Source organism: Aquarana catesbeiana, linkage group LG02 (genome assembly GCF_042186555.1).
Source record: "Aquarana catesbeiana isolate 2022-GZ linkage group LG02, ASM4218655v1, whole genome shotgun sequence".
Taxonomy (NCBI): Eukaryota; Metazoa; Chordata; class Amphibia; order Anura; family Ranidae; genus Aquarana; species Aquarana catesbeiana.
This window is the reverse complement of record NC_133325.1, coordinates 647,352,897-647,367,287: the sequence shown is the minus strand read 5'-3', so window position 1 is coordinate 647,367,287 and position 14,391 is coordinate 647,352,897. Positions and strand designations below refer to the sequence as shown.

Sequence of the window (14,391 nt, the reverse complement as noted above, 5' to 3'; positions counted from 1 at the left end):
GTTGTTCTACTATGCACTTTTTCACATCGGGATCCATTCTGCTGTGATATGATGCCAACATCTCTGAAACATGTTCCAGCAAAACAGAAAACCCTAATTATTTGCTGAATTATTTTTGATATATAGAGCATTTGATAGCTGTAGGCCTAATGCCTAAAGCATATTATATAATGCAATCTGTTAAATGGTTCATTGACAGATGTATTCAATGAAATTGTTTAGAAATGGAAAACAACTAGAGTGAGAAAATACCCCAGAGCTTTTCATGACCTAGAAAAGCATAACGGCCATCCTGCAGAAGGGGTACAGTACAGCAATAAACACAATTATTAGAACTAGATAAACTCTTCCCAATTTGTAAAGTGACACTCGAGTCACTTCATGCAAGCAATTTTAAAAAAATAACGAGGCTACAGGATAGAAATTTCCCTACAGCAGTTTGAGGATTCCTCACTTCCACAAGGCCAGACAGAAAGTGTGACCTACTTGCAGCAACTGGATTTGTAATGGTGAGGTAGCTGAGCAAAGCTGGGAATTCTAGTGATGATATAACAAGTGGGCATCCTGAGAGATAAATTAAAATAATGTAGAATGCAACTTGTCAGCAACTGTAAAACTGATTTATTATTTCTAAGATGAGGAAGCCTTTATTACAAAAAAATGTTTTTTACTATAATTAGACCAGATATACACTGACACTGTCAAATCTGTATTCAGATAACATTTCTAAACGCTTTTAATGCATGTAATGATTTTTTAATCGTGCAATTCACACAGTGTGTTTACTGTGCCTGTCCATTTACACCCGACTGCCATCTGATCCCATCCATCTGTTTTTAGCAGACAGGATCCGATGTTGGCGAGCGTCAATGGACACCAGAGGAGAGGAGACTGGAGGGTCCGAAAAAGTGACAGGATCAGTCCACCCATGTGAAAGGGCCCTTAATTGCAGGAGTGCTTTATTGGTAAAATAGTAACATACAGGATGGCCAAATGCCACACAACATGTATTGAAAATGGATGGCTATAGATTCCTTTCTCGCCCTTTAATACTCTCCAATGGGCCCAAACTTTGTCCCCAGCATGATAATGTCAGGCCAAATGTACTTTTTGTTTGGAATTTTTTAAAATCAGAAATATCCTCTTACATTAGGATTGACTAAAGTATAGGAATTCCAATTTACAACCTACAGAGGTTGTCCGAAAAATATGTTGTGAAATAAGTAATCATAGAAACAGAACAATATTAAATGCAGAGCCATATATTCCATAGGTTAGAATACTAATTGGATCCCAAACCTGTATTTGTATACCTCAGATTTACAGTATAGTATTAGAAAAAAGGTCGCCTACAATAGTTTCACACCCACAGTGCTGCAGGGCATAATCTCTAACTTGTGCCTGTGCTACCCCTGTGGTTGATTAACATGGTAATTTTCAAAAGAAAGCAATTTTTTTCACAACTGACAAATAATTATGAAGAGGATTTAGACTTTTACCTGTTTTTGCCTATTTAACCTGCCATGAACTGTCATACATTAATGACTGTTTACATATATATAATATGGCAGGAATCCATCAGCCAATGTGCTTAGGAGTGCTGCATACATTTTTGAGTCTTTTTTACTGTCAATGGAAGCACTGATATGACTTTGTATATGCCTGCAGGCTGCTGAATAATGAATTCCAAGGTCTTTAGATAAAGTTTAGTTTGCTATGCACAGTGCCCTACAACACTCTGCACAGCAATTAAAGAACTAGCCAGCAATTATAAAAAAACAGACTTGTCAGGTTTTTAGAAATCTTATCTAAATTTAATAACTTACTAGTGTTTCAGAATTCTCCTGTATGTTCTACAGGGTCAACCTGAGATGGCAAATAATAAAATCAAGGTGCATTTTACATATCTGCTTTCTTACCTCCCAGTATTAGTCGTGTATGTGGCCAGGTGACCATGGTCTGCCCAGCTGTGCACGGTCTCTGTCATTCCATGCTCTTGGAACACGGGCTGTAGATCTTTGATAATGGCATTTCCGTCAGCTAAAAAGTGACATATGAAAAAGATTATCAAACAATTGCTCAGCATAAAAAAATAATTACAATCTTCGCATACAGTGGTAAAACCCTACCTTGTAGACCAAGGGTGTCCAACCTGAAGCCCAAGATGGCTATGAATGTGGCCCAACACAAAGTCTTAAACTTACTTAAAAATGATGTGGTTGGGGGGGGTTGTAAAAATGCATTTACACTTAGAGAACACATACGGCCTTAAAAACATTGGGACAGTCCCTTCACTGGCCTTTTATAGGTTTTATCGTCCCAAAGAAAAATATCCCACTCCTCACAATCACACCTTATTCATTCAGTTTTCGGCAGCACCTATATTTATGAGCAACTATTGAAGGATGAAGCACACAAAGGGCAAAATTAGAATCCAAATATCCGATGAGGACTTAGAGATTTAATTGAGAATTGCTACTACAGCCATCGGACAAGATATTGATGCGTTTATCAAACACAGTGTCAAATATCGAATTTGTGTTATGTTGCCTGCTTTTACTTTAAAAAAAAAAAAAAATCGAAGTTACTTTCCGGTAACGTTTTTTCCAAGAGTCTTTCAGGACAGCACACTTGAGAAACCTCGGCTCCTCCCCTCTTAGGAAACACCGCCTCCACCAGACTTTTAAGTCGCCCCTTCCCTTCAGCCCGTCAGTTTTTGCACGAGAACCTCCGGACAGTCTAGGGAGACATAAGAATACATCATAACAACTTTCATATTCCTGATGCTCTCACGTCCTAGTGGCAAGACAATATTTGGGTGGGTACCGGTGCTATCCTGAAAGACTCTTGGAAAAAACGTTACCGGTAAGTAACTTCGATTTTCCCTCTTTTGTCTTTCAGGACAGCATACTTAAGAGGATAAGCGAGCACTTACCCTAGGGTGGGACTACTGCCTGCAGAACTTTACGCCCAAAAGCCTGGTCCTGGGCAGACAATAAGTCCAGTCTGTAGTGCTTAATGAAAGTCTTAAAACTTGACCACGTTGCTGCTCTGCAGATCTGATCGGGTGTAGCACCAGCCCACTCTGCTTGTGACGCTGCCATAGCCCTAGTGGAATGAGCCCTAATACCCTCCGGAACTTCCACCCCCTTTGCTATATAGGCCTGACTGATAGCCAATCTTAGCCATCTGGCTATAGTGTGTCTAGAGGCTTTGGAACCCATCCTTGCCCCTGAAAAAGAAACAAAAAAGGAGTCAGACTTTTTAAACTGCTCCGTAACCTCCAGGTACTTTAATGCACATCTTCTGACATCTCACTTGTGGAAGACCTGCTCCTGTTCCTTCACAGGATTTGAGCAAAAAGTGGGTAAACAAATTTCCTGGCTTCTATGAAATTCCGAAACCACCTTTGGAAAAAAAAGGCCGGATTGGTTTTAAAAATAATCCTATCTGGAAAAACTTGAAAGAAAGGTGCCCTTCTAGAGAGGGCTCGTAGCTCACTAACCCTCCTTGCAGTAGTGATGGCTACTAAAAAAACCGCCTTGAGGGTTAAAAACTTCACCACACAAGACTCAATAGGTTCAAAAGGACCCTCTGTAAGGGCCTGCAATACTAGGGATAGATCCCATACCGGAAAAGGGCGAGAGCTGAGTGGTCTCTGCCTTCTTAAAGCTCTAAAAAACCTGGATATCCAGGGATTTACTGCTAGCTGTTGTTCAAGGAATACACTTAAAGCCGACACCTGACTTTTAAGGGTACTAAGTGCCAACCCCTTATCTGCCCCACTCTGTAGGAACTCTAGCACTGCTACTGGACTGCGAACATTAAAGGAGCTCTCTGCGCACCAAGAATTGAATTTCTTCCAGACCTCCAAATAGATTTTGCGCGTCTCTTCTTTCCTAGAATTTAGAACAGTTGTTACCAATCCTTCGGAAAACCCCTTACTTCTCAGCAACTCCTCTTCAGTAGCCAGGCAGCCAGATTCCACCTCTCCACCTGAGGGCAGCAGACTGGGCCTTGAGAAAGTAGATCTTCCCTGACCGGTAGTATCCAGGGTGGTTCCACCGCCAGTTTTTTTAGGACCGAGAACCATGGCCTCCTGGGCCAGTGTGGAGCTATCAAGATCAGGGTTGTGTCCTCCAATTGGAATTTTCTCAAGATTGCAGGCAACAGAACTGGAGGGGGGAAGGCATAGCATTTGGAAAAATGCCAGCTCTGAGACAGAGCATCCACCCCTATTGCCCCGTCCCAGCACTTCAGGGAGAAAAAGAGAGGGGCCTTCGTGTTTTCCCCTGAAGCGAAAAGGTCCACACATGGGATCCCCCATTTCTCGATAATCATCTTGTAGATGACTTGACTGAGGACCCAATCGCTTTCCCTCAACTTCCTCCGGCTGAGGAAGTCTGCTCTCTGGTTTAATTCCCCCTTTAGATGAACAGCTGATAGTGAGAGTACCGTGACCTCGGCCCAACTGAAAATCGTTTCCGTCAGACCCTAAAGGGAACCGCTTCTGGTGCCCCCTTGTCGGTTTACATAAGCAACTGCTGAGGAATTGTCTGAGTGGATCTGCACATGATGTCCCTGGAGCTCCTGTTGGAAAGCTCTGAGAGCCAGAAAAATGGACCTCAGTTCTCTCAAGTTCGAGGACTGCACTGTGTCCTCGACTCCCCAGGAACCTTGCGCCAGACTCGCCCCCAGGTGTGCTCCCCAACCTGTGCCGCTTGCATCTGTTGTCACAATCTTGGACACAGGCAGAACCCACTCCAGACCCTGCGATAGGTTTGCTGCCTTTCTCCACGACCACAGGGATCTCTTCACCCGTACAGGAATGAAGACCGCCGAGTCCAAGGACTTCTGAGTGCGATCCCAAGCTTTCAGAATGAACCAGTGTAAAGGGCGGAAGTGCAATCCTGCCCACTTTACTGCTGGGAGGGCAGCTGTCAGCAAACCCAAGGCTGACATGGCCCTTCTTATGGTGATTTGGTGATTGCCCTGCAGAACTGCCAAGGCTCCGTCTATTTTGGCAATTTTCTCTTCGGGAAGGAAAACTCTCCTTTGGGTTGAGCCCAGGATGTAACCTAGGAATGTAATCCTCTGGGATGGAACCAGGCTGGATTTCTCCAAATTTAGGAGCCATCCCAGATGTTCCAGTATACCCCTTCTTAACTGCAAATCCTGGACCAGCTGCTCCAGGGAGGGAGCAAAAAGGAGCAGGTTGTCCAGGTATGCGATTACCGAAACTCCCCGAAGGCGCATAAAGGCCAAAACTTCCCCCAAAACTTTGGTGAATATCTGGGGCGAAAAGGAGAGCCCAAAGGGGAGGGCTTGGAACTGCAGATGCACTACTTCCTCCCTGGACCTTACCGCCAGCCTGAGGAATTTCTGACTGTCCTCTGCGATCGGAATGTGCAGATAGGCGTCCCTTAGATCTATGGACGCCATGTAGCAATTCGGAGGAAGTAGTGTTTTTACAGAAAAAATGGAATCCATCCGAAACTTTTTGTAGGAGATTGATAGGTTCAGGGGTTTCAAGTTCAGGATGAGCCTGAATTTCCCTGAAGGCTTCTAAAACCACGAAGATGTGGGAATAGCAACCCCTGCCTATTTCTCCAGATGGAACACGTGATATTACATCCTGCCTTTGTAGATCCTCCAGAGGGGCTATCAATGCCGCTGCCTTCTCCGCGCACTTTGGCAAGTCCGTAATCAGCAGCCTGTGTGGCGGGGGACTTGAGAATTCTAATCTGTACCCCCTCCTTACGATCCCTAGAATAAACTGATTGGAGGTAACTGACTCCCACTGTGGGAGGAAGGCCCCCAGTCTTCCTCCCACCGGGGTTAACCTGTCATTGGGGCTTTCGGGCTCTGCCCTTGTTGGTCCAGACTTTTTTCTGAGACTCTGCTCTTGGAAAATTAAACTTCCTTTGTGAGCGAGTCTTCTTCTTAGGCTGTTCTCCCAACTTTTTCTTCAAGGGGAAGGCCTTCTTTTTATCGGCCGTTCGATCAAGAACCGCCTCCAGATCCGGACCGAACAGCAAGTCCCCCGTGAAAGGGACTCCGCAAAGCTTGACTTTTGAAGCATTGTCCCCCTGCCAGATCTTTAACCAAAGAGCTCGCCTGGCTGAGTTGGCCAAGGCAGAAGATCTAGAAGACAGATTCTGCTGAGGCGTCAGCAATGTATGCGATCCCCTTCAAGAGCATTGGGAAGGAGGAGAGAATCATCTCCTTAGCAGTCCCAGCTTCAATATGAGCTTTTATATGTGTTAGCCAGTGCTCCATGTTACGTGCCACCACTGTGACGGCCATGGCAGGCTTAAGGTTGCCTAGAGAGGAATCCCAGGACTTTCTAAGTAGAGAATCCACCCGTTTGTCAATGGGGTCTGCTAGCACCCCCATATCTTCAAACGCCAAGTCTGTTTTTCTGGATACCTGAGAGAAGGCTGCATCCAGTCTAGGTGACTTGTTCCATACAGCAGCTTCATCCTCTGAAAAAGGGAATCTGCGCTTTAATGCTCTAGAAAAGAAAGGTTTCCTTTCTGGGTCCCGCCATTCCTTTTTAATGGTATCTACTAGGACCTCATGCACCGGAAAAACCTTTTTCTTCTGCTCTCCAAGACCCACGTACATTCGGTCATGTAGAGACAGAGACTTTTTCTCCTCCTGGATACCTAAGGTGGTGTGGATTGCTCCCAAGAGCTCTTCCACTTCCTCCAAGGAGAGTTTATATCGGGAGGTTCTGGAGGACTCGCTGTCCACCTTCTCTCCGTCTGATTCGCCTGAGGAATGTGAGGATGCACCATCTGATTCATCCTCTAAAGCCTGGAAACCCCCTGTAACTCCTCACTGACTGAGGGACCTGAAGGACCAGGTGCGACATCTTGCTGTGCTGGCAGAGGACCGGCTGGGGGCTGTATAGGCTGAAAATTTTCAAACAATGCTTTGACAGATTGAAAAGTGCTGGAAAGCTCCTTAACAGAAGCTGCCAGGTCAGAGCTCTGTTCCACAGAGTGTTCCTTAACTAAGCCTTCAACACATTTACTGCACAAAACCTTCCCCCAGGACTCTCCTAAAGTACTCCTACGTGATGGGCACTTTCTTTTGGACACATGTAAGGACTTGGTCTTTTCCGCAGATTTGTCCTGAAATGACAAAACAAGCGCCAGCATCAGCAACAGTCTTTATTAAAAAAAAAAAAAACCATGTGACCAACACCAGGAGTGCACCCCCCAGGACCAACCACCACCAGGGTCCCAAACGTGCCTCTCCTCCCCTCTGACCACTAAGAGGGGGGTTCACCTGTGGAGCTAAGTGAGAACAAGGTAAGGGAACACCACCCCAGGGTTCCACTTACCTTAGTGTGGCTGGTGCTGGCGTCACCCGGCACAGAACGGGAACCATCCGTCTTCGACATCCCTCTGGCCAGGGGAGTGGTCAGCCTCAGGATGTTCCTCTGGCTGACACTACAGCCTAATGGAGCCTGCACCAGCTGTCGCGCTGTTCGTTTATCCGTCTCGCGGCCGGAACCGGAAGCCACGGGTCAAACGGAAGTGCCCTCCCCGCCAGAAATGACATCATCCGACTCAGCGCTGAGCTCCATGCTGACTCTCAGAGTGAGGGGGATCTGGACACTTTCGCATCGCCCTCCCCAGGCAGCGGAGAAACGAACTCCCAGGCCTCCACATTCCCCAAGGGAGGACAGAGAGCGCAATGCCACAGCAGGTAACCAGAGTCCCCATCCGTGCTGCTGTGTATGAGAGACCTCTGTCTCTCCCTTCCAGGATCGTACCAGCCTCAGCCTCACCAGCTGAAATAGCCCAGGTTCCTAGGGAGGTCTCCCTTCTGGAGGAAACACCAAAACTGACGGGCTGAAGGGAAGGGGCGACTTAAAAGTCTGGTGGAGGTGGTGTTTCCTAAGAGGGGAGGAGCTGAGGTCTCTCAAGTGTGCTGTCCTGAAAGACGAAAGAGGGAAAAATAAAAAAAAAATGAAAAAAGTTTCATTACTCAGGTACATTAACTATATTCGTGATCATTAACTTGTAATCTGCCTGAGGTTCTCTGCTCATCAGCTATCCTTATTGTTAGTATATTTTATGTGTGACCCAAGACAATACATCTTCTTCCAATGTGGCCCATGAAGGTCAAAAGGTTGGACACCACTGTTGTAGACACAAGGCTGGCTGCTTTCAAATCTCTCCCACGTCCATATACAATATATTCACAAATGGTATTTTAGTTATAGGCACCACTGGGCTCAATCACGACCTATCATTTAGGGCTCATTCACCACTTTGTTTTGTCATGTATCTTCTCTTCTAACCTGTATCAATTTAGGTCAACACACGTTGACCTGTTTTGACGTGTTCCCATTTTTAAAAATGCACCAAAAAACGGAAAGACAAGCATTCAGCCTGTTTTCAAGTTTTAGTTTTACTTATATAAAGATAGATTTACAAATATTGAGCAACAGAGCTTTTGAATTAAACTTTACAGAGAAGAAAGAGGTAAAACATATATGGATGTAGTTAATATAAGGATAATTCAGTAATACTAGAAACCCTGCACTAGGAAAAGAACAGAACTTTTTTTTTTGTATTATAAATACACGGACGGCGTTATTTCAAATCTTGATCTGTTACTAGATAGGCCATCCAACTTTTTAGCAGTATAAAATATGCAAATAGAAGACTATTTCTCTGGTGAACACAGAAAGCAAATTCTCATAATTACATGTAAGCGTTGACATGGATTCTTATTAGAAGTGGTACACTCTTAGCCCCACAGATAAAAGAACTATCAGTCTATAAATCATCCAGTATAAACCCAGAATGTTCCCAAAAAAGCATTTTAAACACCCGTGACATAAAATGAATAGCAGGAAATGTAACACTTACAATAATTCTACACATAAGCCAGATATACCTTCAAAGTGAACATACTGTACATTTTGCAATTAGATCATAACATTTCCCATGTTGATAATTTTTTTTTTTTGTTTAATACACATGGGTCTCAGATTCAAGCGCAATAAGCAAGATACTTTAAGAGCCTGGTTTTGTGTTGCTTTGACTTGCTTAGTATTATGAGTCGCTTCAAGCTTCTTTGAGGTGCTTCAGCTGCTTCTAGTTGCTCAAGTTGCTTATACATTATTATTATTACTATTATTATTATACAGGATTTATATAGCGCCAACAGTTTACGCAGCACTTTACAATGTAGAGGGGGGACAGCACAATTACAGTACAGTTCAATACAGTAGGGCCCTGCTCGTACAGCTTACATTCTAAAGGGAGGGGGTGGTGGTACAAAAGGTAATAGACACAGGGAATGATTTGATGGGGGTGGCTCTGGGACCATTGTTAGGTGGGTGTGGGATAGGCATTATGCATTCATAATAACTTGTCTGGTAAGAAAGGTCTCTAAGGCTGGCCATAGATTATGCAATTTTCCTTCCTTCAACCATAGGCTGAAGGAAAGAAAGTCGCTCAATTTCCCCATCAACAGTCAGTGCTCCCTCCCGCTGTGCTATTGTATTCTGACAGCAGGAGGTTTCCCCGCCGTCAGAATACAGTGATCACTGCTGATGGTTTTAGCCACCGGCAGTGATCACATGAAAAATAAAAAACTCACAAGCTGGTTGTACAGAAGTCAGTCAATAGGCCGACTTCAGTCCATCTTTGGGCAGGCTGGTTGCACTGAAAATTTGGCTGGTTCCTGCAGAACTGACCAGATTTCCATCCATCTATAGCCAGCTTAAGTCTCAGTCAAACAAGTCCTAGACTGACCAAGCCTTGATTAGTCAGAAATAACTGGAACCTTCCTATTAAATCAGATAAGCTGCAAAATCGCTTGCTTTTACAGAACAACCTGTTACTTGTTTGGTGTATGTAATGTAGATGTATCTGATTATTTAAAGCGGAACTTCAGTCATTTTTTCAACTTTCCATCTATTAAATCGTCTGCCCTTGTTTTAACTTTGGGTAGTAAAACATTTTTTTTCTGCCAGTAAATACCTTATACAGCCCACTTCCTGTTTCTTGTCTGGTAAAAAGCCTAGGCTTATGACATCATGCACAGCTCTCTCTCTCACTCTCCTGAGAGTTTGCCAGGAAGGGAGGGGGGGGGGGTTGAGTCATAAGAAGACCAATGAAAGCTGCAGGGCTGCAGAGCTGGAGGTGTGCCTCTGTGTAAATCCAGGAAGTGAATAGGCAGCAGCTTCAGCTGCCCACAGTTAAAATGGCTGCAGCCAGACTCAGTGGAGGGATATTTCTGCAGCATATTTGGCAAGTACAGATTCACAGTATATATAAAATAATATGCAAAGTGGTTGGAGGGAAGCTTCAGAATGGCAAAGATGTTTTCATTACAAATTATGTGAGCAGACTACAGTTCCTCCTTAAGGCTTTAGTATGCAGGGGCTGAATGGCGATTCTCTAATAACATTTAACAATTCACTTTGTAAGGCATTTTAAATGGAAACCTTAATGACACAAATGCAGGGGCAATCATTGCTCATCTGATAGCTGGCTAGCAATCGTGCGGACCCAACGGCTTTAATAGTTCCTCAGTTACAGATCTGCAATATATATACAGAATGTGGATCAGAACTGTGACTTCACTAGCTACATACTAGTCTCAGGTCAGTGACTCAGAACATATGCTAGCTAGGAAACTAGCATTTTTTAGTACAATGTCAGGAATGGTAGCCTATGTATTTTTCAATTAGAACAAGTTTCCTTTCACTCTTTTCCACCAGCCATACACATACAGTATATGTTGTAGCAAGACGGTGAGCTGTAACGCCAAGTGGCCACATATATGCATGCAGCCAGCAACTATATTCTGTACTGGAAGTGTGCCCCCAGAATGTGACCACACTGTCACTGAGAGCTCCCAGTCACTGTTTACGATCAGGAGCCAGAAGGACAGGCTCAGTGACTTTAAACCTTTAATTGGGTGTCACCTTTGCCACAGGTCAGTACAAGAAATCTCTGAGTTTGAGCTACCGAACCAAATGTATTTTAGGTACTTGCAACTTCGCCACGCCTATCGGGCACAATTTCCAGCAAATAACACCCCCCTGGCTAATAATCCCCTAATGGAGGCAATAAAATTTCCAGACCCCAATAAACTGATCTCACAGTTTTTTAGTATGCTATCGCTTCCACATGCAACCGTGTCAGCGTACAAATTAAAAACTAGATGGGAGGGAGAACTGGGGACCCCTAGAGGATGAGGAGTGGAGTGAAGCTCTCGATACATGTAAATTGGTCTCCCCTAAACTAGCTGACTGTCTCACCCAGATCTTCATACTACACAGAGCGTATCTTACACCACTTAAAATAGCTAGGTACAGCTAGTTTCGCAATGTGTACACTAGTTTCGCAATGTGTAGTCAGGACAAAGGCTCGTTTTATCATCTCCTCTGGCAGTGCTCTAAAATACAGATGTACTGGGCGCAGGTGGTGCGATTCTTACATGACACTATGGGCTCCCCTATAACAGTGCAGCCCAAATCTTGCCTGCTGGAAATTTTTCCAGAACCGGAACTACATAAGTTCACTAAAATATTCCTACATGAGACCCTGTTCTCAGCTAGGAAGGTCATAGCCAGGGCTTGGATGAGACCCACCCCACCAGAATTTTCACACTGGATAGTGGAAGTGAATAGCAAATTTCCTTACAAAAAACTAATTTACTCCCATAGGGGATGCCCCTCCAAATATGATAAAATATGGGAGAGGTGGCTTAAGGCTCCTGAAACTATAGCATGATCCTCAAATGATGTAGCATGATACTTCTAATCACAATTTTACAGCACTCACTAACGTTAAACTGGTTTGCCTCAGCTAATAACTATGATGTTTCACTCCTATGTATATGTCTCCGAGAAAATATGTATTACCCATGTTATCAGCAACTTATCTTGTATGCTCTTGTCTCAATGTATGATTTCCTTTGTTCAATAAAATTTTCTTGAAGGAAAAAAAAAAAAAGCTTACTCTTAGATGAGTAACAACTCAGAGTACAGAGTAGAGCAGGGTTTTTCAACCAGGCTACCGTGGTTCCTCCAACGGTTGCTAGGGGTTCCTTAGCAATGACCGATTTTTGCCTCTCAGATAAGTTCCCAGTGACACCAATGATCTTTTTAGCTATCTGTAGGGGGGAAATTCTTCCCCAAGACCACAGATGTAAGGAGCACTCTTCCATTGACCATCCCACAAATTTATCTTGAGTTGTAGATATAGCCATTTTTAATAGGGGTTCCCTGAGACCGAAAGGTTATTTCAAGGGTTCCTCCATGTTGAAAAGGTTGAGAAAGTCTGTAGTAGAGCATGGAAATTCACAGAGCAGGGCTGCCAAGTGCTGAAGCACACAGCACATAATAAATTGCCTATTCTCTGTTGCATCACTCAGAAACTGCTTCTAGGAAATCAACTTTACCACAAGAACTGAGAGTCATGGATTTTTGGCCAAACATTGCATAAATGATCCTACATAGGAATTGAACGGTGTGTGGCAAATAAAGTCAATATGCAGAAAATCGTATGGCACTCCTATGTAGGTTTGGCCAGCCTTACTTTCTCCCAGACTTGGCATCAAGCACTTTGTTTCTCTTCCAAGTTACAGTGTATAACAAGACTTTACTTGCTTAAGAGAACTTGAAACCGAATAAATATGAGCCGCAGACCCAGGGAATGCCAAATCTGGAGGCACGTATTAGTAGAAGTGTAGGAAATTCTGTGGGAGACCATTAGTTCTTTAATTTTTTTTCCCCATTTCATCAGTAATTCACATGGGATATTGTGATTTACAATGTTGCACGGAACCGAGCCAACTAACACCTATAGTGTAAAAGAAAAACCATTCTCAATATCACAATGTGATATTTTTCATAACGTTCAGGTTTCTACATGGCAGGTAACTGCTTCTTCACATCACTACATACACACACACACACACACACACTAATATATAATTATTATGTTCACCCCTTGGAATTAACTGGTTTTCTGCAGTAATTTGCCATAAAATGTGATCTGATCCTCATATGTCACAACAACAGACAAACACAATGTGCTTAAAGGGGTTGTAAAGTTTTATGGTTTTTCTTATGCCCCGTACACACGGTCGGATTTTCCGATGGACAATGTCCGATCGGAGCGTGTTGTCGGAAATTCCGACCGTGTGTGGGCACCATCGGACATTTTCCATCGGATTTTCCGACACACAAAGTTGGACAGCAGGAGATAAAATTTTCCGACAACAAAATCCGATCGCGTCAATTCCGACCGTGTGTGGCCTGTTCCGACGCACAAAGTGCCACGCATGCTCAGAAGAAATTCCGAGACGGGACAGCTCGTTCTGGTAAACTTAGCGTTCGCAATGGATACAGCACTTTCGTCACGCTGCAATGTTCAAAATGGTTTAATACAGCGCACTCTCTTCTTCTTTATAATGTGACAAGAATTAAGTAGTTTTGCTGCTCATATTCACACACACTTCTCACAAACTTCTTTCGTTACTATTTATCGGGATTCCCTCAATATATTTTGATTTCTCACATCTGACAACATATTTTTGTATATTTTAATTTTTTTTTTGCCTTTAATGTAGAATCTTTTTTTGTGTTTCTCTCTTTTTTTTTTTTTTTTGGTGATTTTGAATTGTACTCCCGAAAATGTTTGTGTGTTTTTTGTGACAAGTTCCCACAACACCATTGATATGTTGTTCTATTTAATCTGTAGGAGATTGTTTCGTGTTGTTGTCCCTTGTTGATTTCACATTTTATGTTAGAAATGTACCTGAATCGTCACCAACAAACTGTCCTTTTTGGATGAAAACACACACAGGAGAGTAGAATTTACCTAAAAAAATTTTATTAAGGGGTCACAACTATAAAAAAACAAAGAGGGAGGCAACGCTGGAGAAACTGCAGAAGTGGGCGAAGCCTTGGACCCCCAGGGCAGACATCAATTATTTAAAAGCAAAATTGGTGGCCTGAGGAGTCCATATCTAAGGGAGGGCAGTGTGGCCCAGAAGTCCCAGAGATCCGGAAAGCAGCAGATGACATCTGTGTCCCCAGGCTGTGGTCATACGAGAGACTGCAGCTTTTGTCAGACCAGACAGAACCCAGGGCAATCACTCTTTGGTCTTCCTTCCACGCTTCCTTACAGGCTTTGGCTGTGGTGGTGGAGTTGTGGCAGCAGGAGGAGGAGGAGGAGGATCGTCGATCTCAATGACATCCGTCTTGGGTGTCAGTTCCCCACTCTCCCCCTTACGTAGGACTTTATAAATCAGGTCCTCAGAGACCTTGCGTTGGCCCTCCTGCATGCCCTGCAATTTGGTGGCAGCCATGCAGGCAAAGGCCTCTGCAGGACTGGGGAAGGCTCT

The 14,391-nt window shown here is 43.8% G+C and overlaps 1 protein-coding gene across 1 annotated transcript in view; it reads right to left on the bottom strand.

Annotated features, from left to right (window-relative positions):
* Positions 1 to 14,391, bottom strand: part of SMS (spermine synthase) — a 333,972-nt gene that overhangs the window by 232,103 nt on the left and 87,478 nt on the right. The window contains exon 2 of the mRNA XM_073616503.1: positions 1,920 to 2,040. Coding sequence (XP_073472604.1) covers positions 1,920 to 2,040 — 121 coding nt within the window. The remainder of the gene's footprint in view (positions 1 to 1,919; positions 2,041 to 14,391) is intronic.